This window comes from Danio rerio, chromosome 8, assembly GCF_049306965.1.
Source record: "Danio rerio strain Tuebingen ecotype United States chromosome 8, GRCz12tu, whole genome shotgun sequence".
Classification (NCBI taxonomy): Eukaryota; Metazoa; Chordata; class Actinopteri; order Cypriniformes; family Danionidae; genus Danio; species Danio rerio.
In genome coordinates, this window is record NC_133183.1 from 34795001 (window position 1) to 34820759 (window position 25759).

At 34.4% G+C, this 25759-nt stretch overlaps 1 protein-coding gene across 1 annotated transcript in view; it reads left to right on the forward strand.

Moving 5' to 3' along the window:
* hmcn2 (hemicentin 2) overlaps nucleotides 1-25759 on the forward strand; it is a 172742-nt gene that overhangs the window by 87394 nt on the left and 59589 nt on the right. Inside the window, exons 26-47 of the mRNA XM_001920466.9 lie at nucleotides 5218-5415; nucleotides 6558-6688; nucleotides 7533-7680; nucleotides 7894-8020; nucleotides 8095-8252; nucleotides 10495-10773; nucleotides 10859-11001; nucleotides 12933-13083; nucleotides 13181-13414; nucleotides 14507-14620; nucleotides 14726-14913; nucleotides 16254-16350; nucleotides 17269-17430; nucleotides 17516-17629; nucleotides 17718-17914; nucleotides 18873-18954; nucleotides 19034-19165; nucleotides 19238-19381; nucleotides 19469-19628; nucleotides 20959-21083; nucleotides 21801-21984; nucleotides 23608-23705. Of these exons, the coding sequence (XP_001920501.5) occupies nucleotides 5218-5415; nucleotides 6558-6688; nucleotides 7533-7680; nucleotides 7894-8020; nucleotides 8095-8252; nucleotides 10495-10773; nucleotides 10859-11001; nucleotides 12933-13083; nucleotides 13181-13414; nucleotides 14507-14620; nucleotides 14726-14913; nucleotides 16254-16350; nucleotides 17269-17430; nucleotides 17516-17629; nucleotides 17718-17914; nucleotides 18873-18954; nucleotides 19034-19165; nucleotides 19238-19381; nucleotides 19469-19628; nucleotides 20959-21083; nucleotides 21801-21984; nucleotides 23608-23705 (3366 nt within the window). The remainder of the gene's footprint in view (nucleotides 1-5217; nucleotides 5416-6557; nucleotides 6689-7532; nucleotides 7681-7893; nucleotides 8021-8094; nucleotides 8253-10494; nucleotides 10774-10858; nucleotides 11002-12932; nucleotides 13084-13180; nucleotides 13415-14506; nucleotides 14621-14725; nucleotides 14914-16253; nucleotides 16351-17268; nucleotides 17431-17515; nucleotides 17630-17717; nucleotides 17915-18872; nucleotides 18955-19033; nucleotides 19166-19237; nucleotides 19382-19468; nucleotides 19629-20958; nucleotides 21084-21800; nucleotides 21985-23607; nucleotides 23706-25759) is intronic.

A 25759-nucleotide genomic window follows, 5' to 3' on the forward strand; every position in this document is an offset into this window, starting at 1 on the left:
ATGTGTGTTTAATCTTTGATTTAAGCAATAGTTCTTGCCTATTTACTCAGCTCAAACCATCAAAAATGTACAGATGTAATGTACAAATTAAGGATATGGAGGAAAATGTTCTAATTCAAGACAAAATGGCACATAATCCGAAACTGTTCAACTGTTTGAAATGTTCTTGTTATGCAGTATTTGTACAGCATTTATTTGAAGTCCTTTGTAACATTAGCAATGAAAAATAGCTGTTAATCAATCTCAGGCCATCATACATTTTTAGCTAAATATTTATACCCAGAGCTGTAAATTAAGTATATTATGTCTGAAGGAAAATGTCACATTCTGTACATCTTGGAAGGCCTGGGGGCAAGTAAATAAGCAACAAATATTAATCTAGCTTTGAACTATAATTTGAATCCATCTGTGTGTTTTTTATAATAATGCATTTAAAGTTCAGTCAATATTTTTACATTCATTATGCTTTATTAAATATTTCGTTTTTATTTTTTAGTGGCACACACAAACCCGTGCAGACACTGTATAAAGTTTAATTATAACACGATTTCACAATCTTAGAGGTGTGTTAGATAAGACATTCAAAATGTGCCAAAAGGTGTAGGAGTGAGGAAGTTTGTCCTTTTCATACTGATCTGTTTCAAATGGCTCCCACTGAAAGGCATGACCCCACCCAAGGAATGCTCACAAGCCTCTTTTTTACAACATGACAATCATTTGAAGTATTGTTCGAGGGATTTATGACAAATAAACGGCTTCTAATGTTATCCTGTAATGTAAACTAGACCAGCTGCACATCATTCTTTAAGTCACAAAAACAATCAATCCAAACATTATGACTGTAAACATCTGCTCTGGGAGTTCTCTTCACTACACGTCCAAAAAAATAATAATAAAAAAAATATTAAAAAATAACAGATTTGTTGTATACAGCGTTCCCTAAAAAATACTTGACTTAAGGCATACTTAAAAATGTATGAATGTCTTTAAACTATGTAATAAAATGTTATATCAAGTATTATATCCCTTGTTATAAAGATATCATAAAACTCACTTTTGAATGGAAATACTCTGGGAAATGCTTGTACGAAAATAAAGACTAAAAGTATGTTTACATGTCAAAACATGCTAACTTGATTTTAAGTAGCAGCTTTTATGATTGCTGGTGAAGGTTATCGATGAATATAAACCTATTTTGGAGTGGTTGAATAATTTTGACCTCAAAAACTTTTTACCATATGTTGTGTGATTTGTAAATAAATAGATTTTGATGCTAATGTCATGCAACTTATAGTTACTGAGTAGTTAACTTGGTACAATATAAAAAGACATGTACAACCTAACTAAAAAATATGTCTTAGAGTTTTATTTTTTCTCACATTTGCTTTTGTTTACTCATTAATTTAGTTTAATGTACACTGTAAAAAAAAATCTGTAAATTAGGAGTTTTCCGTATTTTGTGATTCCCATTTTTAAATTATTTATGCTTTTTAATTGCATTACGAGACCTTAATCTTTCTTCCAACAACTTTTACCCTTGAAGAAATTGAAAAAAAAAAAGATATTTTATTAACATTTTTATTAGTTTAAAATGATATATTGTTTGGGTTGGTGTTGTATATTGTGGTACAAAAACCTTGTAATAAGCTGCCAGTACATTTTTTTTTTTTGGTATTTTACAGACTTATTCCTCTCATTTTTACAAACTGCTAAAAATGTCCATACAACTCACTTTGTTAAACTGTAAAGTTGAATTTTCATTGTCAAAAGTCAAATGGTCAACAGATATATGCAGACATATATAAACAGATTTATACCGTGTAGGTGCTGTTATATTCAGTTATGATAAATAATTCTGTTAGCACCACTTACTGGACATTTCATTTCCAAAGAGCTGCAATAAATAAAAAAAAAAAAAAAATGTTGCCAAAATCATGTTTGTCTTCCTTTAATAAAGCTAAACATGGTTATAGAGTCATTTACTGGACTTTCAAACTATCACAAAACATCCGCAAGTAACGTCATGTTGATGTCAATACTTGTGTCTGTATCATCTCTGGTTCTACTCATCTCTCTGCGAGTGAGATTTGAACTGGCGTCTCTGGTATGAGAGCTGGGCATGCTAACAAGAACGCTAAGACCACAGCCTCTAGCATCAGTTGCTAGCATGCCACTTGGAGCCAAGGGAAGGAGATTTACTTGAACAGCTTCTACTCGCTGGTCTCCAGAACATTAACCCCTGTAAACCTCAATACCATCACTCTTCGGTTTTTGCCCCACACCAAGCTGGATACAAACTCTTCTAGCGAACATGCTAACATAGATGCTATAGACCCACCTCTGTTGTCATAGCCACTTGAGATCATTTATAACTAACCATAAGTACCTGTATAATCGTATACATATAACTGTCATCTTGGCATCACTTTTATATCTATGGTAACATAATTATTTCTAAATAACACTAAAACAAGAATTTTACACTTTAGGTCACAATTCACGCTAAGAACTACTGGCTTATTGCCTGTCTATTATTAAAAAATTAGCTGTTCATTAGTCATAAAGTATGATCTTATTCTGCATCACTAATCCAACCCAAAACCTAAACCCAACTTCTACCTTACTAACTATTAATAAACAGCTGATTAGGACTTTATTAAGCTAGTAGTAACTTGTAGTTTTTGCAAAGCTGCTTGTAATCATTTAAACAACAGAATCTTGAAGTGAGAGACAGTAAGTGTTTGTATTTTGAAAAAAATTGTAGCGTTGGTCATCTGTGTAAACTGAAATTAAATACTTATATTTTAAACCATAATCCAGCCTTTTCTTCTAAAACATCTGGTTGTCATCTTTTGGCAATGAATCTTAGTATAGTTGGACTGCAATTCCTTCATTGTATCAATAGAAGAAAGGGTATTTTTACACAAAAACAATATAGTAAAACTGAAATATTTTTATTTGTATTTTTTTGAAGCAGTGTCATGCATCGAAAGCCAGCCGTTGGCAATGTAAAAAAAGCAAAAAAATAAAAAACTATTATCTACACCTATGTTAATTTTGAAATCACATTTTGATGTATTTATAGTCTCAGTCTTTTGACAAAAAGCCCATTTAGTTATAGTTGTAATTTTTTTGTTCTGAATCAAGTAAAGTCCTGGGATTTTAGTCTAGATTTAGTCCATGAACGCTTGACATATTATTAATTAGATTATTATTAATTAACTTTACAATCAATCATTTCTGAAAACAACATTCGTTTTTCCACATTAGATGTTTCTTTAAATGCGCAATTACTTGTGTTGTTATGGCATTCATGTGTGGGAAAGATGACTCACATGTGTAAACAGTGGTTCGTTCAATGTAAATAAAGAAATAAACTAAAGAAAGACAAAAACAGAAAACATAAACAGATGATAACAAAAAAAAGTAATTAAGAAAAGTTCTGAACTATCATCATGTTGTCAAGGCTGCAGCTCATGGAACAGACATGCGACATTTGGTGACAGGGCCTATTGTTTAACTGAATTAAATGAATTTTAGGGATGTCTTTTCACACTATAGGCTACTTAAAGGGCTGGAGCAAATTAAATCTATTGGCCTATGGAACATTGACGGGTCTGCTGCACCTGTAACATAATTGAAAACGGAAGGCAGTGATTGAGCATCTCAATGTTGTGCATTATAGCAACAATTTATGCAAATTACTGTTTTTTTAAATTATTTTTTTAGGGGTCTTCCACCTTTAACTTGGATAAGAAAGTGGAGGTTACTGACAGGAAAGTATTTGGAGCAGAAAGAGGGGAAGGGTTGGCAAAGGACCCCGAGCCAAGAATTTAACTGAGCACCATATTGCTATGTAACGGCACTTAACCACTAGGCTATTGGCACCAACCGTTTTGCCTTTTTTACTACATTTTAGTCTGCTAATTTTCCCTGTGACTGAATATACATGCCTCTGTTGCCTAGCAACTTCCTGCTAAAAACATAGCTTTCTGATAGCAAAAACATAACTTCAGACACGTCTTTTAAAACATTTTCAGTGCGGAAAAAAAAAGCCATGCCTAAGCCGTGGTCTAGTAACTCGTATACATTTATAGGCTGTATTACCAAAAATACTGTATTTTTATGGCAATGATTTTATAAAATTTGACGACAGACATTCAAAGCTAAATTTTAATATCTCAATAAAAGCTTAAAAAGTAAATATCATGTGACAATATGACATTTCATGCGAAATGTTTATGGTAATTCTTATAATAGAATTCTGGTAGTTCCACTGTTAAATGTTATCATACAGGTTTGACATAAGGGTAAGTTTTATGGGTAAATTATCCCTTTAATGTTCAAAATATGTTGCTTTAATACATATGCTGAAAAAAAAGGAATGACAAAAAGTCATGACAACAAATGTTTTCATGTTACTTTAAAATTGTAATAAGTTAATCCGGTTTCAACTAAATGTTTTAGTTATGCGCAGTTTACCGTATTGTAGTAATTGTAATTTGTAGTCATTTTGACTGATGTACGGTAAAAAAGTTATTCAACTTAAAAAAATTAAGGCAGCCACGTTCTTTTACAGGGTAGTCGCTTTGTTCCTCTACTTATACTCCTTCCTCCTCTAAATGGACTCTACATGGAAGCTTCATCTAGCACTCTGCATGAAACCCAACACAAATAAACACTGTTAAGTATGTCATTTCTGCCTAAATGGGCTTTGAGAAGGTTTAAAAGTTGACTGTAAAACAAGTACAAGGTCACCCCCTGCCCCGTCACTTTAAGCTGACCCAGTAAAGTTCACCACACATCTGTTAAAGGGGTCTCGGGCAGATTTAAGACCTCATTGGTGTGTTTGAACTACTCCCCTCACTGCTGTCCTGAAGTCTCTAGACTTTTGTCTTTGAGCTGTAAATCTAGTGTTCTTACGCTTGATCAGTTCAGCTCTGATATACTGTGTCTGGCATCTTCACTCTGGGTGTTTCACCTTGAAGAACTGTTTGACAGCACACCAACTGATCCGCTTCTGAGGAGAGACATTTACTGGCATCCTCTTTGTTTCTTCTCTCTGTTGCCTGGCTTTGGATGGATACATTTCTGGCCTTTCTTAAAGCTTTGGCGAGTTGTGTATTCTTTAAGCTTTAATCTATGTTTTCTCTTTCACACTTACTGTTTGCTCTGTCTCTACTTTATTTTGTGCTTTTGTTGTTGTTCCCTGGCTAGGGTCTCCTGCTCCTCAGGTGCGATGGTTCAAAAATGGCCTGGAGGTCCATATGGAGCGATCGGAGCATGGCGTGTCTCTGGCTGAAGATGGAGCCCTGGTGATTGGCTCAGCTTCAGCCAGTCACAGTGGAGACTTCAAGTGCGTGGCCACTAATGAAGCAGGGTCAGTGGAGAGGAAGACCAGGCTAAAGGTCAATGGTGAGACTCTTGCTGCCATTTCCAAGTGGTCCATAGATTTTTTAATAAATAATAAAAAAAAGTTTAATATCTATAATTATTTATTTATTTATTTATATATTTTTATCTATCTATCTATCTATCTATCTATCTATCTATCTATCTATCTATCTATCTATCTATCTATCTATCTATCTATCTATCTATCTATCTATCTATCTATCTATCTATCTATCTATCTATCTATCTATCTATCTATCTATCTATCTATCTATCTATCTATCTATCTATTTGTCTGTCTGTCTGTCTGTCTGTCTGTCTTTTTATTTATTTATTTATTTATTTATTTATTTATTTATTTATTTATTTATTTATTTATTCATTCATTTACATTTTTCTTTTTCTTGGATCACAGTCCAAAAATTAGTACACCCAAATGAATATGCTAGGGAGAAATATTAAATACAAATTTAATAAAGAGGAAAAATATATATAAAATGTTGTTGTTTGTAATTTTTATATCATTAAAATAATTATTTATTATATTTCATTAAAACTACTTAAATATAGATAATATTATGTAATTTTCTGTATTATAATTAAATTAAGTGATATACTGGTCAAAAAAATTAAAACAGTATGTTTGATACAGATTTATTTACTTATTACATTATAATTTGTCATACTTTTTACTTCAAAAAAAAATGATCATCTTACATTTATATTTACCTTTTTTTATTGTAGTCCATACTGTATATCAAAAATCTTGCTATGGGAATTTGATCAAATCATCTACAATGACTTGACATTTTCAACACTCTCATCTCAATAAATCTTGTCATACAGATTTTTAAATTTTGAACAATTATATATTATAAAACTCTGTTTCTAAAAAAATAATTTGTGTGTAATGTGTACAGATTTTTTGTGTCATAATGATAAGTATTCAACGTATCTGTTATATATAGGAGTTAGGAGCATTTTTCTGCTGATTTATTTTCATTTATTTTCATTTTCAGCTTTTCATCGCTTAATTACATGGCAAATTAATTATGCAAGCACTTTACAGTCAGAGAATGAATTAATTATGCGAAACAATATATATATATATATATATGTGTGTGTGTGTGTGTGTGTGTGTGTGTGTGTCTTTTTAAATCCAGTTCCTCCAGAGATCCAGGATGATGGGCAGCTTCTGAATTTGACAGTGACACTGAAGCAGCCCCTCACACTGGGGTGTGACGCTTTTGGCATCCCAACACCAACTATCAGCTGGACTAAAGACAACAGACCCGTAGGTTCATTAATATGGTTATTTTTCCTTTTATATGTATTTTATCATTCCATAATGATCATAAAAACCAGTGCAAAGCTCCTTCATGTAAGGTTAAAAATGACCCGTTGACTGTATTTCATCCGGATTATTATCCATGTACCTACTTATTTTGCATATACTAGTCATGTCAATGTAATAGCAGGAAGTTTGAACAAACACAGCAAACTGTAAAAAAAAAAAAAAGTGTCCATCTGCTCAATGAAAATTTTATATTTAGAGAACCCTGTAATACTGTTGGAAAACTACTTTTTTTATCATTGATTTTATTTGCTTTGGGATGTTTAGCTTTGTTTATTTTTTTTTGTTTTGCCTGGCTTTGTTTTCTTTCATCAGTTTTTCCATGTCTTGCTTTGGCTTTTTGTGATGTTTTTTCCCTTTGTTTTGTTTTTGCTTATTATTATTGTTGTTGTTTTTGTTGGTGTTTTGTTATTATTTGCTTTACTTTGCTTTTTAATTTTGATACATTTTTGTTTTGTTTTGCTTTGCACTGCAATATTCTGTTTGGATTTGCTTTGATTGTTTATTTTGTTTTACTTTGTTGTTGTTGTTTCCTTTTATTTCTTGTCTTTTCTTAACTTTTTATTTTATTTTGCTTGTTATTTCTGTATTTTTCTTCAATTTTTTTGTTTTGCTTTGTTGTGGTTTTCTCTGTTTAGCTTTGCTGTGTTTTTGGTTTCTTTTTGAACAATGCAGTCAATATGGGACAGTGCACTGGTAACATAGGGACATCTAGTGGCCATCAAATTTATCACAAGTCTTGGCTGCCACTCTTGAAAATCACTTACTCGTTCTGTGCTTCTAGGTACTGGAGACCCCAGGGGTGTATCTGCAGAATGGAAAAAGGCTTTTAAAGATTTATCGTGTTCAGCATGATCACGCTGGCCGCTTCTCCTGCACTGCCCAGAACTCTGCTGGGGAAGCCAAGAGGGAGTACACTATTGAAGTACAAGGTGAAATATTGACAAGCTCTGTAATTTAAAGTAACCTTGAGGTATATGGAACAATGTGTTGTTAAGCTAAATAATAGGCTTTGTTTTTTTTTTTTTTTTTGTTTTTTTTTGGTTTTTTGGTTTTTACCAACTGTTTCACTCTATGTTAAGAACTGGTTTGTAGTTTATAAGAAAATAAAAATGCTAATTTATTGTATTTTTCTCTTCATTTAGCTCCACCAGTAATATCGGGAACTTCAGGAGTGCAGGAAGTGACCATCATGGCGGGACAGGAAGTGGATATGCAGTGTAGAGTCAGTGGTCGTCCTCTGCCTTCAGTGGAATGGACTCATGATGGAGAGTGAGTCAATGACAAAGACAATTAAATTCTTCTTTTTTCAGTTTCTGAACTTATCTGTGGTCTTCGTGTCTCAGGGTTTTATCCCCTAATGGAGACCCTCATGTGGAGTTTCTGGAGAAGGGGCAGGTGTTGAGGGTTAAGTCTGTCAGGCCTAGGGATCGTGGCCTGTATCAGTGTGTGGCGACAAACAACGCTGGGACTCAGACAAGACAGTTCAGGCTGACCATACAAGGTAAGCCATTGGGATGGAACTAATAATGAATTCTAGTCTCCACATTCCCATCCAGTTTGATAGGTTATAGGGTCTGTTATTACAACCTGTTGGTGAATATAATGTTATGTATTACACCATGACATGATTAAACCTGCTACCAACACATAGGGATACTCAGCAAAATACTGTCATGAAAAAAATAATCCTCAAAGGTTCAGCCAAAAATAACAACTCTGTCATCATTTACTCACTTTGTTTCAAACAAGTGTAAGGTTATTTACACTTTTTTTTGTGGGGTGTAAAGATAGATAGATAGAAAAGAAGATATTTGGAAGAATGTTGGAAACCTGTAACCATAAACTTCCAAATTATGTGTCTAAGGAATTTTCACACATATTTGTTCAAAAATCCACATTAAACAGGTTTTGCTAAATGTTTTTAAATTCTCTAAAAATCATTTGAATTATTTGTTTAAGAGCCGAAACATAAAAATCACTCAACGGTCAGTCAAGCATAGTTATTCCTTCAAGAATCATAATAATTGTGTTGTATACTATTTTTCAAGTAACTACAAAGTAATATACTGCATCAAAATCATCAGTCATTTGTTCAAGAATCATGCTATAAGCTGAAGGTTTTTAATTTACTGATAAGAGCTCTGTTAATATACTTGGACTGGATTTGCTGCACTGTATGGCTGAATCATGCAAATAATTTTATTCAAGTAGAAAAGACAATAGTATACAAGGAAAATTATTCAAGGATCAAAACAGACTGAATTTCAAAAAAAAAAAAAAAAAAATATATATATATATATATATATATATATATATATATATATATATATATATATATATATATATATATGGGAGTCAAAATACACTGGTTGTGCAAAATCTGCACACAATCCATTCATTGATTATTGGCCTACTTTAGTAGTTTTGTATATTTGTATTTGTTTTACTTTATTGTCCACATGAGCGTAAAATTGCCTCTGGTGCAGTAGCACAGCAAAATTAGTAGTGGCACATAATTAAATAGAATAAAAATAATTAGACACATTACACAAATTACATAAAAGCAAATAAAAAGATACAGTTCATGCAATCCACACCGTTAGATTAGACACTTGCTGAATTAGTTGTTTTAATTGCATTTGGAACAAAGGAACTTTTAAACATTTTTATTAGATGAACTCTAGACCATCTTCAAAGATCAAACTAACTTTCACCTTTCTAAATAAAGTTGTATTAATTGGTTCTGAGGCTTGCCTTTTCACAATGGATTTATACTGTACATACATTCGCATGTGTGCTTGCAGTGTATAACTCCAAGATCACTAAGCTGTTTAGCTAATTGAACAGAGCAAGATACTTACATATTTTTTCCAAATTTCTTTTTGTTCACACCATATTCTTTAAACATAATAATTCTTTAGTGATGGCAACATTAATCTCTAGTTTGCTAAAACATCATGTTTACAGTAAAAATACACGGTTTCACACAATTTATTTATGTTTTTCCAATAAAAGTTGATTAAGTAAACTTACCACTTTTAACAAATTTATGTGGAATGAACATAAAAAAATAAAGTCGTCCCAATGAAATCTCAAAAATTGTGTTGATTCAGCTTATTTTAAATGAGTAGTTTGACCGAGCAAAAACATTTTTTTTGAGAGTTTAAGAACCTTAAAGGGATAGTTTACCCATAAATGAAGTCTTTCATCATTTACCCATCCTTCACTTGTTCAAAACCTATTTGAGTTTCTTCTTTTGAAAAAAAAGTAATTAGTTTTTCATTCTGCGTTCCTAGTAATTTGTTTGCCATCATAATGAATGTGTCCCAGCAACCACCATTTTTCTAAATATCTTCTTTTGTGTTTAACAGAAGAAATAAAATAAAATTACCACAAAACCACACAAGGGATAATAAATTAGGTAATTATATATATATTGTTTTGTGTCAACTATGCCTTTAATGTGGGCTGGGTAGGTCAAATGCTACAAACTGTTTATTTTGTCTAACAGGCAACCAAGGCCAAATCATCAACATATTTATATATTCTAAAATCTTCCTCATTGATTCTAAATTCACTAGTAGTTGTCAGTAGTAATAATAATTTACTAAAAACAAATGAATCATAAGAGTCTTTCATTCAACAATCAGATTGTGCTCAAATGGAAATTCTTAATTCCCAATTTTTAAAATACCCAATTTCATCATTCTAACTCAGTTTGCCTCCAATCTCTGTGCTCACAGCTGCTCCATTGATCCGTGACTCTGGTGAGGATTCAGAAGTAACTGTAGTTCTGGGCTTCCCGGCTGTTCTTCACTGTGAAGTTGAAGGGATTCCACTTCCCACTATCACCTGGCTGAAGGACAACCAGCCCATAGTGTCCAGCCCTCAGCTCACATACACACAGGGTGGACAGTCTTTGCGTGTGGCTGCGGCTCGTGGTGAAGATGCAGGCGCATACACCTGCCGAGCAACCAATCCGGCTGGAACAGCACATAGACATTACACACTAAGAATTATGGGTAAATAGGCTTGCAAGATAACCTGATTTATATGGCTGACAGCTTTGTGGTTTTGGCAAAGATTAAGGATGTGCCCTTTTCTCAGTTCCTCCACAGATAGAGGGGGATTCTACCATTCTCAGTTTTGGCAGGAGAGAAGAGAAAGTGAGAATTAATGGGACGTTAACACTGTCGTGCCTGGCCAAAGGCTTTCCAGAGCCTGTCACACAGTGGTTTAAAGATGGGCAGGTTTGTGCCTCTTTAGTTCTTCTGTTGCTGCTATTACTAGATCATACAGTACTTCCTGATTTTGAGTCTCATATTGGATTTGGCAACTGTTCATGAGTTTGTCTGCCCATCCAGTCCTAATAGTTAAGGCTTAATAATAGAAAACAAACTTGGATTGATATCTTCAGGGGCTCTATGCTAATGTATAATCCACTTATATTTCACATATATTACAATAATCAGACCCCCTAGTTTATCACGATTTTATTGTGATTTTTTGCAACAACAAAAAAATACTTATTTTGTGATGGTAATTCCCATAAATATGCTGACAATTATGTGATAAAAAAAATATTGTGAGGGCGCAGGTGAGACATATGCAATGTATATGCAATAATGTCTTTAAGTCATGTAAAACTGTTAATTGCCAACTGAAATAAAATAATTTAATTATGTGGTTATGAATAGGATGTTTTATGAGATTATTTAATTTTTTTGCAATTATTTTGTGTTTAAATGAAGCATTTTTCAGGATTGCAAAATTGTGTGACTTTTTGTTGATTTTGCATTGGATTCAGCGATCACAGAATTACCACAAAACTGGGGGACATGTCATTATTTGGGGTCAATAATGACAATTGCTTTGCCATTTTTTTTCCTTCAATGAAAATAGTTACACATTATCAAAGCCCAAATAGCCACTGCACATCTCTGCAAATTAAACAGTGGCAATCAAAAACAGATCTGCATTTTTTTTTAATTATATTTTACTTTTATGTGCCTGGTCTACAGTTTTAGAACACTTTGCTTATTATACAGACCGGGATGTGATGCAGCACACAAACACCTTTTTAATATGAAAAATTAAAGAATTGAAATGTAAAACATTATTATAGTCTACATGAATAGAAAGTGCCAACATGTCATAAAGGATAGTCCTTGCTTGTATCAAATTTATCCCTCCCACAGCTTCACCTCAGGGGGCTTTAGTGGAAACCGGCTTGCTCAGTAGATGGTCAGTTCTTTATTTAATCTCTAGCACTCTTCAGGGTCACTATTTCACGTCGGTGCAGACCTGTTTATTTACTAGTGAAGCGTTCAGTTATTCAGCAAACAAAATTTCAGCTGAAAAAAAATGTAAGTGCAAGAAACCACACTGAATGGGCCTGAACAAGACTTTTGAGTAACCAGTCTTTTAGACTAGAATATTTACTTCACAACTATGTTAAAATACTTTTGTTCTCTCATTCAAAGAAAGCATTACAATGATTTACATTACAAGTCTTTAAGTAATATTTTACATTTTATAAGTCTATTTTGGGTAATCTCAGCTGTATGCGTAGGAGTGACAATGGTCAGGAATAATTCACACCTGGAAAGACAAAAGACACTCGCCCAATGGCTAATGTTCACCCATTAAGGTCATTGTAAAGCAATGCCCAGCTGCAAAAGCATGTAACAAAAACATGCAATAGCATGTAAACACTCTGAGTAAACAATATACAGTGCTCAGCATATATAAGCATATAAGATCTGTTTATTTACTAGTGAAGTGTTCTGTTTTTCAGCTGTCAAAATTCACCATGTAAATAACAAATCTGCAATGGCACAACCAAAACTCACTCTTAATAGGAATTGAAGATGAAATTGGTTTGATGCACATTACATCCATACAGTAGCTCATTAAAAGAGTATGGACAACCCTTTTAGACCATGCACTCTGAGTGCCAACCATTTTTTAGTTCTTAAAATAGCAAAGGTGGATTCAGACTTTCAGTTCTAAATTCACTTAAGCTGTGCACTTAAGACCATGCACTTACTGTGGATGATTAAAATAATGACCAAATGTCCATGAAGCAGTTTGGCCTGAAAACACCTGTATCTAATTAATATTTAAGGATTAATGAATTAAAAATGCATTATTAAATCATTCTGTAATTTGTGTTCTACAGCTGTTGAATGGAAATACACACAGCGGCTTGAGCGTGAACAGTCACATGCTCCATGTTGATAATGCCATGTTGTCCCATGAGGGCCAGTACACATGTGTGGTCTCTAACTCTGCTGGAGAGGACAAGAGAGACTTCCACCTCACTATACAGGGTCAGTGGCTCTTATACAGACATGAGCTTCTGTTTTTACTGCTTTGTTTTTATTTTAATATTTATCTTTTCCATGACCTCTTCCACTACCTCCTCAGTTCCACCAGTATTTCACAGAGTAATAAATGGTGCTGCTGATTTTACACTGGGAGAGAGAGAGGGCGATGAAGAAGATCCAGACTCACCTGACGGGATGGTTGAGAGGCGAGAGGTGTTGCTAGGCCACTCCATCAGTCTTTCCTGTGAGAGCAATGCCATTCCTCCTCCTCGACTCAGTTGGTACAGACAAGGCAGACAACTTACCAGCTCAGACGGAGTTGTGCTTGCGCCTGGTGAGTGGAGACGATAAATATAGTATATATAGTTTCAGTTAGTCAAATAGTGTATTCCTTTTTTTTATTTTTTATGCTCACCAACATTGGATGTATTTGGTCAGACAGTAAAATAAAGAGTAAATATTCTTACAGTTGAAAGTAATTGTTTTCTATTTTTATACATTTAATGTGTCATTTATTTTTGTAAAATATTTCTGTGATGATAATTTTCAGTATCGTTATGTTACAGTCTGCATTGTCACACTTATACTTATATGATATGTCCTTTATACTTACTTGCTGCTCAGAAAACATTTAGTTTTTATTATCATGTATAATTAATTTATCATAGCCAAAGTCACTTTAAGGGAAATTGTCATTCTATAGCAATCGCTGATTGGCTTCTGTACTAGAAGGCGGGCTTTAGTCACCATATAGCGATCACTGATTAGCTCCTGTACTAGAAGGCGGGGCTTCATTTGCCATACTGACAGTTACACTTTTCCCTATTCAAAAGTATATGAGTGACATGTCTTGTGTATTCTATAGTCTTTGTCATAGCTGAATACAAACATTATTTTTGTTTAAAAAGGGCTTTAAATTAAATTAAATTAAATTAACAACAAATGTTTTAAATATAGTGTATATGTTTTATGTGTGTGCAAAAGACAGTTGAATTCCATATAATTTGTATGTGTGTGTGTATCAAATTTAATTTATAAAAAGATTTAATTAATAAAAAATCATATTAGTGGTTGAAGGTGAATATGGGTATAGTGGTTTAAAGCAAAGTATAAGTTTAAAATAACACATTATATTAAATGAAAATTATATTAAAATTAAATATTATATATATACATTTATTCAACCAACAAAGATGTGAAAGAGGCACCATTGTGGAAAAGTATATTTATTTCTCAGCTTTTATTTACCTTTGAACAAAAAGTGGAACAGAAATAAATCAGAATTGGCCTGGAGTATGAATATATATACACACCCTTTTCCGACTTTGGACTTGCAAAGATGAAACTAAATATAAATTTAAAAAAATATATATAAAAATATAATATATAGTTGCATTTGTTTGCTAATTTATGTGTTTTTCTTTAGGAGGGCACATCTTGCAGATCCCACGAGTACAGCTTGAGGATGCTGGGAAGTACACCTGCCAGGCTGTGAATGAAGCTGGAGAAGACAAAATGCATTATGACCTGGAGGTGTTGGGTAAGGAGGAAAATCAGGCAGCCACATACTGTATTTATGGCATTCAGTGATTTATGAACAGTGTTTGTCAGTATTCTTAATGAAGGATCTTTTCATTTTATGCAGTTCCTCCAGTGATTTCTGGCCAGACTGATGAGTTCATGCAGGATGTAGATACTGTGGTGAACTCCACTGTTTCACTGCGCTGTGATGTCTCGGGACACCCCTCTCCATCTGTGTCCTGGATAAAGGATGGTCTGCCTCTCTACAGCGACTCTCGCCATAACATACTGGAGGATGGAAAACTGCTGGAGGTGATGCCTATGAGCATAGAGAACACACAAGTTTTTGCCCCAATTGTCTTTAATTGGATGTTGACTTGTGGTACCATTACATTTGCATAGCATGATAATTGCTGAATTTTTCATAATGGAATACAATATGACACAATATATCTGTACTAAAGAGGTTGAAAGAATAGAAAAATTTTTCTGTCATTGTAATTAAAAGTATAATGGTTTGCATAAAAGAAAAACAGTTTTAATGCACATTTCTATACAGCTAAAATATTATACAGGAAAAAAAGACCTCTTTAAAACAGTTTTCTTTTGTTTTACTGAATTTCTTAGACAATTTCAAAATGATATATGTGTACTATATATTTATTTATATACCATTGGTGTATATCTATATGCCAATGTTTTAACTTTGGAAGTGGACTAACCCAGATTTTCAGTCACAACTTAACACAGCTTAAACACAGTACATTTGTTATTCTGATCAATTGTCATTATCTAAAGAAAAATATGCACACAAATCTTATTTAACCCCTTCAGACTTTTGTACAACAAAAAATACAAGTGTCGTAAAACTGATGATAATCAAACAACCCATGAATATTTACAAAAATAGAGCACTTATGGACATATATTTTAATGTTTGGATCAGCCCCAGAATTAAAACGCATGTGTGTTACTGGATGTCAACTAGATGGCGGGTTAAAACCACAGATGGTTAGACATGACTGCACAACATAATAGAGGTTCAAAAATATCTCGTTATATTTTTGACGTCAGTTGGGGGCCGGATACCCCTGTTCTTATGTCTTATGTTTCCTTGGGAGAAAATGTGGAAAAATCCAAAAACACATTGAATGAGTAAAAATTTTAGATTTTTTAAATGTCAAAAATCATTGGAATATTAAGTACTGATCATATTCAATGAAAATTACTTGTAAATTTTCTTCCATAAGTATTAAAACTTGCCTTTCAGTTGCCTAATATAAATTGCTAACAGCTTAATTTTGATAATTTAAAGTACATTTTCTCAATAAATATATATATTTATTATAATTATTTATTATTTATTATATATTGATTCCCTCATATTCAAATAGTCCTCATAATAATTCTTATAATTATCAAAACAAATCATACAGTACACTAATGGAAAGCTTATTTATTCTGCTTTTAGGTGATCTGTAAATCTCAATGTTTTTTTTGGTCCAGGTTCACATATAATGAATAATTTATTTAGTGATAATATTTTGAATTAAATACATAAGGGTAATAGAGTGTTTTTGTATATAAAGTCAAATCTTGTATATAAATTGAACGTGTCATATCTTGTGTAACTCATGTTTTGTTGTTTGTAGATTGTGAATGTGCAGGTGTCAGATGGAGCCAGTTATCAGTGTGTGGCAGAGAATAAAGCTGGAGCTGTCGAGAGACTTTACAGCTTGTCTATTCAAGGTAAGAGCAACTGACAGAGTTTACGCAGTCACTGAAATCTGAAAACAGTTTCTGAAAGCAGATTATTTGAGCTGATTCTTATATACTTTAATGTATATTTGTTTAGTTTATTTTATTATATTTATATTATTATTTTTGAAGTAAAATATAAGTAGCCTACTTTAAAAATGTTATTATTATTTGCTCTGTTTGACATTGAACTGTAGCCATTTAAAGTGCAATCTCTGTATTTTGATCAGGATTCCATTTGATCAGGACATTTTACATGAAATATGAGCATCATTTATTTTAATTTATGTTGTTTAATATATAAATCTAATGTAAAAAAACAGAATTGTCTATCTAGACCTTTTTTCAAGACATTAAAGGAACCCCCCAGCTTTTTGGAAATAAGAATATTTTACAGCTTACCTGGAGGTAAACAGTTGAGCATTACCAATTTCTGCTCGGAGCACTTTTAACTTAATAAATTAGCAAAAGTTAATTTTTAAAGTTACATAGTGTATTAAAACTGATGGCAAATGAAAGGTGGCTATAATCTAGGCAATTATGACTAGGAAATATCTCATTCCAGCACAATAATCAATGAACTTTGCTGTCATACCATGGCTGCAGCAGATTCAGTCATATTAAGCAGCACTCTTACCTAGTTACTTAGCTGCAGACTACTTCAGCCACTGCATCATTTCATTGTGCCTTCTGCACCCATAATATGGCAGCTTTTTAAACATTTTTTAGCAAAATGCTAATGGTCTAAATCAATCCAACGATTTATGCTAAACTAAGCTAAGCTAAACATGCTCCTGCCAAACCTGCTAAATGGTTTAAAAACAGGTAAAACTTGAGTGTTTAACTCTAGATGACTTGTTAAATGAGCCTATTTAAAAAAAAATTTCACATCAACGTCATTTCTCTTAGTTCCACCGAGGATTGTGGGCCGCCGAGAAGAAGAAATGAGTGTGGTGGAGGGCCATATGATCTCTCTGCTGTGTGATGTCCAGGCGTACCCACCCGCTGACATCATCTGGACCAAAGACGGGCAGATGCTGGAGTTCACCACTGGCATCCACATACTGCCAGGTGAACTGCAATCTGTTTATATATAATGCTCCATGAAGTGTGTGTGTGTGTTCATGTATGTAATGTGGCATCATCCTGTCCAAAGGAGGTCAGATGCTGCAGATTCCTCGGGCAGGACAGCAAGATGCTGGACAATATGTCTGTACAGCTACAAATTCAGCTGGACAAGACCAAAAGAGCATTCTACTTACTATCTATGGTTAGTGCATTGCATGTGTTTTGGGAGTATTAATTGCTTTAGCAGACCAATATAGCACTTATCATGCTTTGGTTTGCCCTTTTTTTAGCTTTGCCTGCACTGGTGCCTCGTCTTGAATCAGAGTCTGAAGTCAGGACGCCTCTGGTCGGGTCGACGCTCATTCTGCGCTGTGAAGCCAATGGCATCCCTAAACCAGAGGTCACATGGTATCGTAATGGACTTCAACTGGCAGCTGGGAATGGATTAAGGATAGAGCGGCAGCAGCTGGAGATAGTAGGAGTGCAAGTAAGAAAGTTCTGGAAAACTAAGGCTGTATCTGAAATCGGCAATTATATCATTATAATACCACTATTTAAAAATTATGTCTGACTTTTTGAAGGGCACTCAAACAATGAACCACAATAATGACTGCTATACAACTGATATGCATACAACACTAGATCCATAATGCACTGTGCGAGTTTGTGTGCTGAATTAATTTCTATGTCCATGTTCCGATTTAATAAGTTGTCTCGGGAGAGAAAACATTATATTTAGAAAATTATATTATTACTGAAGAAAATAGCTGGAAATAAGCAAGATAAGCAAGGACAGACAATCTTAACGCCTAATTGGTTTATTCCTCTATAAGAAAAATCATAAAGCCAACAAAAGAGCATGTATGAGCTTTGTACAGTGCATTTGAAAATAAATAGAAGCAAATACAAAAATATAATCAAACCAAAAGGTACAGGGGGGAAAGGAACTAGACTGGCGCCAAAGCAAAGAACTAAACATCTATCTATCTATCTATCTATCTATCTATCTATCTATCTATCTATCTATCTATCTATCTATCTATCTATCTATCTATCTATCTATCTATCTATCTATCTATCTATCTATCTATCTATCTATCTGTCTGTCTGTCTGTCTGTCTGTCTGTCTGTCTGTCTGTCTGTCTGTCTGTCTGTCTGTCTGTCTGTCTGTCTGTCTGTCTGTCTGTCTGTCTGTCTGTCTGTCTTCAAAAAAATGATGGTAACTGAAGGACTTGTATGTTTTAAATGTAAGCACTTACACTGCCAACAAACATATATTTATTTTTTTAAAGTTCTCAGTTTCTCTGGATTAATAATTTATAGCTAGGTGTTTGTGCAAAATAATAATCATAATCACAATAATCATATTCATTAATGTTTTAACATGGACAACCCTAATTTCAACCTAATTTGTTTGTCTCTGTGTTTTCAACCTTTTTTCTTAGGTGGCTGATGGTGGTGTTTACACCTGTAAGGTTTCCAACATTGCAGGTCAAGTAGATCGCACCTTCAGAGTAACAGTCCATGGTGAGTCTAATGAAAAGAGCAGGATTCATTCAAACATTCTCCATTTCTTATTAAAGTTTTTGCTAACATTTGCTTTCAGTGCCTCCTGTGATGGAGGGTCCTCTTCATGAGACTCTCACTCAGAACCTGGGCTCCCACATCACTCTTATCTGTGAGGCCTCTGGCATACCTGTACCCAATATTGCCTGGTTGAAAGACGGCAGTCCTATTGGTCAGTTAAATACTACAGGGCTGCATCTGACTGATTTTGTGTTGTTTCTTACAGTTGTTTGTTGATTTGTAGAAAGCAGTCTGCAGTGGAACTGGTCAACGAGAGCTAACAGACTGGAGTTGGGCCCTCTGCAGCTCTCTCATGCGGGCACTTACACCTGCATAGCCAAAAACACTGAAGGACAGACTCAGAAAGACTACTCACTTACTATATATGGTAAAACTGGCTTAATCGCTAATCTCAGCATCAGGTAGTCTCAGTCTTGTTTCTTGATTTGTAAAACTCTGTATTTGGCACCCTCAGCACCACCCAGCATTATAGATTCTGGCCACCCATCAGAAGTCAGTGCACCTGTCGGGGAGGAGCTGGCTCTTGAATGTCGGGCGATGGGTTCACCTGCTCCTAAAGTGAGCTGGCTGAGGAACGGAAAGACTCTGGTGAATGGAAACACAGAGCACATAAAGTAAGACTTTCACACCGATTGTTTAATTTCATAATATAATATAAAATAATATAATATAATATAAAATAATATAATATAATATAATATAATATAATATAATATAATATAATATAATATAATATAATATAATATAATATAATATAATATAATAAAATATAATATAATATAATATAATATAATATAATATAATATAATACAATACAATACAATACAATACAATACAATACAATACAATATAAGATAAGATAAGATAATAATTTTAACACATTTATCATTAACAATTCTTTTTTAAATATGATATTAATAAAAATTTTGTTCAACTTTCACTACAGTATTTTTTTTTTTATGATTTGTTTTTACAATTTGTAAATATATATGTTTTTTTATATTTAAATTTACACCATTTTCCCCAGGAAACATATTTCTTAAGGTAATGTTGACTCGAAATTTTCTCCAGACATTGGTAACAACAAAAGAAATTCATACATGCAAAGAATACATTATTAAAATAAAATTACTCAGGAAAAAAGTATTGAACACATGAAGAAAGGGAGGTGTAAAAAGCAGTGAAAGCAGCAGCTGAAATCTAAAATTTTAAATCTCTCAGAAGTTATTCAGCCACCCTCTGCCCTTTGACATTGTAAATTAGTATCAGCTGCTTCGGTCCAACATCTAAATGGATGATGAAGATGAAACAGGATGATGAAGATGAAACCAGTGTGGACATTTCAGCAAGACCAAAACACAGCCAAGGAAATTCTGAAACGGTTTCAGAGAAGAAAATCAAGCTGTAGAATGGCCCAGTAAATCGCCTGACTTGAATTCAATACAAAATACAAATTAAAGATCAGGCTTGACACACGAGACCCACAGAACCATAAAGATTTTTACACTCTGTTGAAGTCTGTGAAAAAAATCACACCTGAGCAATACATGTGACCTCATTCTCCATATGAGAGGTGTCTTTAAGCTGTCATTATTAAATACATTTCAGTAGTTCAGTACTTTTTCCTTGAGTCACTCCTTTGTTATCACACATAACATTTTTTTTTAGTTTTTTATTTTATTTTGATGTTTGTATTGTTTTGGTTTATACCAAAGTCTGGTCCAATACCATGTCAACAGCTCCTTTAGAATATTTTCCCCAGAAAAACAAAACAAAACTTGATGTGTTGAATACTTATTTCTCCCATTGTATATGTAATATTTAGATCTTGAAAGAGAGATGTATATGTTTTATTTATTATTTACAATTTCTGTTCTTTTATTTCTGCCCTATTGTTATATCTACTATTCATAGTTGATTTGCTGATATGTGCATGTGTTGCAGTATCTCTCCAGATGGGAGCACTCTAACATTTCTGAGTGTAAAACCAGAGGACTCAGGAACATACACCTGTCTGGCTGTCAGCTCCGCTGGCCAGGAAACCAAGATCTATACCCTGTTTGCATTGGGTAAGAGCAGCTTTTAAATGGTCATTAATATATGAGTACAACTGCTTTAAAAATTAATATTTTATCCCCTTCTCAGTAAATATGGACAATTTACATATAGTGGTGCATGTTTAGAAAACTTTTTGATTAAATCATTATATTCATCAATGTAAGTATGTGGTCACCTAACATTTTTAGGATAAGATCAATTAAATATTTAAATTCCAATGAGGTGTTCAAAAAAAAACTACAAAAAAAATCTTTTTAAAATAATTTAATGTTTTACCTTCTAGATTTTTCTGTTTGTTGAACTTTTTAATACAATTGAATGTTCCTCCACCTTTAAAACTCTTTTACAATATGTGCTTGAGTTTAGCAGCTCTCAATGGCACAACTGTGGTAGAAACAAAATGCTATTGACTGTTTTGTTTAAGGGGGAGGTTCTACTCTATGTCCCTCCCTTTTTGAGTTTAAATTAAATTACACATTGAACAAAAATGCACATTACAAAGCACTTTACAAGACATTTAAGTTAAGTTATAAAATCTTATAATATAAGTTAAAGTTTTGGCTTTAGTATGGACTAATCTAAAGTAAAACCAACTGACCAGATTTGCACAGATTGTGATCTATAGGATCCCATTGAAAGCAAGTGAGATGATTGTTTTGTTTTTTTGACAAATCTGTTAGGGTGTCATTTAGCACAGAAATCTGTTTTTCATATTTTTGGCTTTACAGTTCCTCCCTCCATAAGTGGGGAGACCAGTGTCCCCCGTGAGGTTCACACCACCCAGCACAGTGTGGTCACACTGGAGTGCAAAGCCAAGGGGACTCCACAACCTCAAATCAGCTGGCTGAGAGACGGTCATCCTTTGCTCCTGTCTCCACGCATCCGTCTGCTCTCTGCAGATTCAACTCTGAGGTCTGTTTTGCACACCGCAGTGTTAAGGCCTGTTCACATCGAGATGCTTTTTGCTCGCGTTTTTCATTGAAGTTTAACGCCTCGTGATAAAGCAATGGTCACCAATGTGACCACGCAAAACGCTAGTCGTAAGAGCGTCATTTTTAAAATAAATGTCTCATGCTCGTTTTTTTGTTTTGACACTGCGTCTAAAAATTCTCAACCAATTAGATTGGCACTTTTGTGCCTGGAGCTGCTGAAGTTACAGTAAACACCACATGGAGGCGCTCAAGTGCAAAACAAATCAAGGTGAACACAATCCCACTTTCATTCAGTAAAGAAGAAAAAGATGCACCTAGGCCATAGATATATACATTAGATGTCGCCTGGCCTATTGTTGTCTATTGGACGGAATGCGTCAATAGCGCCGCCATCTTGCTACAGGGTAGCGCTCCTTTGAAATGAATGCGGGACCAAGGTACAGTGGAGGACTGTGGCTATCCAAAGCCAGAGATATACACATATACACATATATCTATGATCGGGAGTTTTCCTGGATGCTAGTATGTAATTTTTTTTTTCTAATTACGAAAATTATAATTTTACATCACTTTTCTACATTAATGGATCAGTGACCGCACGGGCATTCCTGACAAAAAGCTTGTGTTTGTGTGTACAGAAATGTACTATTCACCCTCCCTGTTAAATTTGATCTAACCATGTCCTGAAACACACCTCCTCTCCTGCTTTCACTTCTCATACTGACGGAGGGAGCGATTCGTTTTGTGAATGAATCCCCCGAACGACTCTTTCACTATAGTGTAATTGTCGGCGTTAGCCGACAATAATACAAGTTTCTGGCAGCGCAGCATTTCGTTGTCATATTTCCTTTGCATTTTTTGCTGATTTTATTCAACAAAACTAGCATAAGCCGAGTGTTTAGTGCGAGTTGGAGCTGCTTTGCCTTATGGTGAATGCAGTAAGTGACTGTTATCATCAATAACATTACCTGATTAGCACAAAAGTTCAGAACATACAAAAACAGAAAAAAACTTAATATTACCTATGAAATGTTTTGCCTTTGTGCTTTGTTTTCTTTGTTTGCTCGTTACTACACCCGTAGACAGCGCTAAAGTCCCGCATCTTCACATAATAACACTGTGTTGACTAGTGCGGTTGAAGGACATTTGTCCTGGGAGCACTGTACCAATGTGGCGGCGCTATTGACGCATGCTCAGGGTCCCTATGCGATATCTAGTGTATATATCTATGCACCTAGGCAAGATGAATGTGGAGCTGCTTTTTTCAATGGTGTCTGAACACAAAGAGCTGTAGGATAAGCCTAACAGCAACTACAATAAAGTCAGTAGGAGTGAAGAGAAACAAATAGGATTTGATGGTAATTGAGTTTCATTTCACTTTTCTTTCATGACTTGTAATTTTATTAAGCGCCATCTAATGTCAGGGGGTGATTTTGCACTTTTACACTGCTTATCGCCGATGAACATCGCCCATGTTTGAATGCAGAAAAACTTGAAAAATGCTGACGAGTGAAAAGTGTCCCGGTGTGTACGAGCCTTTATACTTTGATAGAATAGATGTGACATTATTTTGATGTTGTCCTGTCTTCTTCTGTGAATGCAGAATTTCACCGGTGCATCTGTCTGATTCTGGCATCTACACTTGTGTTGCACGCAGTCGAGCTGGATTAGCTGAACTCAACTTTGACCTCCAAGTGCAAGGTACATTAGGAGCACTTATTAAATATGTAAAAAAATATATATATATATATTAAGGGTGGAGCCGAACCCGAATACGGTATTCGGAAAGGCACGAATAGCGTGTTTTTACGAATACTTATTTCGAACAAATACTTGAAAAAATATTTGTATTCGGGAGCAAGAAAAACACTATATCAAAAAGCAGCGTTTCCTCATGAGACCACAGTGCATGCCCGCGTGAGTGAGTGAGTGAGTGAGTGAGTGAGTGAGTGAGTGTTCTGCCCCAAATACAGCACGACTAGAGAAATATTTTTCCCCCAATTTGAAACATTGATCAGTTCATTTTTTAATTTAAATGACTCAGAAAAACTTTACCATATACTCGGAGAGGACGAATTGACATTTGAACTGGCTGCAAAATATGTATACACCCTACACACCATAAGAAATGGTTAATGTAAATTTGTGTCTTATTTAAATAATTTAAACTTTTTACTATTATTATTTTATTTATCAAATGTATTTTTTCTTTTCTTTTTTGTGTGTCATTATATCTTATCTGTATTACTATTAATTATTATTTTCAATGGTTTTAATATGTTTCATATTTGAAATGCTTTGGCAATACTGTATTTAATGTCATGCCAATAAAGCAACTTAAACTGAAACTGAAACTGAGAGAGAGAGAGAGAGAGAGAGAGAGAGAGAGAGAGAGAGAGAGCGAGTGAGACGCTCAGTCGGAGGTGTCTGGCACAATCTTCTCCACAGATACAGACAGAGAAGGCTCGGCTGAGCGAAAAAAAATCTTATCTGCATCACTATTTTTGTTAAATAGATTTTTGTACCTTAATTGGGTTCCAGATGCAGTTTATAAGCTTGTAGCGGAGTTTGATCGGGATCGGGAAGTTTGCAACCGGGTGCTCTGTTTACGCAACGTTAGCTCTGTTAGCGTGGTAATTTAGACAATAGACTGTTGACAGAGTAAAATTAACGTTCGTTTATAAAGGTTAAAATGATGCTTGTGCTGTTGTGTCGAATAGTATGCACTTATGGGAGTTATATGGTACGTCTACATTACTGTCTTTTGCAGACAGCAAGATATATGCTATAGGCTAGTTAACCTTAGCATAGCTTCCCGTCACTTTTTATTAACTTGAAACTCCTCAAATACATTTGGGCACCCGAATAGAAAAAGAGTGAGACTGCTTCTGAGCCATTTCTTGGTCCTCCACCAGTCAAAAAAGAAAAAAAAAACATGTTCTTTGTGGAAGAATTTTACAGTCTGTGGAGCTGCAGATAAAACAAACTGATACTGTAACGTTATAATGTGTGCAAAAGTGAAATCGGCAGAGATATTAAACATCTGTCAATATCTCCTATGCATTATCATTCATTTCTTTTCGGCTAAGTTCCTTTATCAATCTGGAGTTGCCACAGTGGAATGAACCACCAATTTATCCAGCATATGATTTACGCAGTGGCTGCCCTTCCAGCTGCTACCCAGCACTGAGAAACATCCATACACTCTCTTTCACACACACACAATAGGGACAATTTAGCTTACTTAATTCACCTGTATTGCATGTGTTTGGACTGTGGGGGAAACCGGAGCACCCGAAGGAAACCCACGCCAACATGGGGAGAACCCAGTCATGGCTCGAACCAGCAACCTTCTTGCTGTGAGGCGACAGTGGTACTCACTGTGCCACTGCGCAACCTTCTATGTAATGTATTATCACATGCACTAAAAGCATCCTCTCCTGATACTGTCTGTGAACCCCCCACAAGCATCAATCCCCTCAATCAGCACAGCTATGTTCTGCTAAATCCTCCACAAGCACCAAACCATCAACACAGCCACATTCTGCCCCAGTAAGTCAGTTTCAAACATAAAAAACAAAAAAAACAAACAAACTTTGTGTCTGTTTTGTGGCAGGCAGATGACAATAGCAGGGCTGTATCTTTTAGTATTATATAGAATACTTTTGTTCTGCCAGATCTCCCAGGAAGGGTTTGTTTAGATTTATTTAGTTAATATTAGTTTTTGGAATTCTGTGCATTGGAAAGAAGTTCTT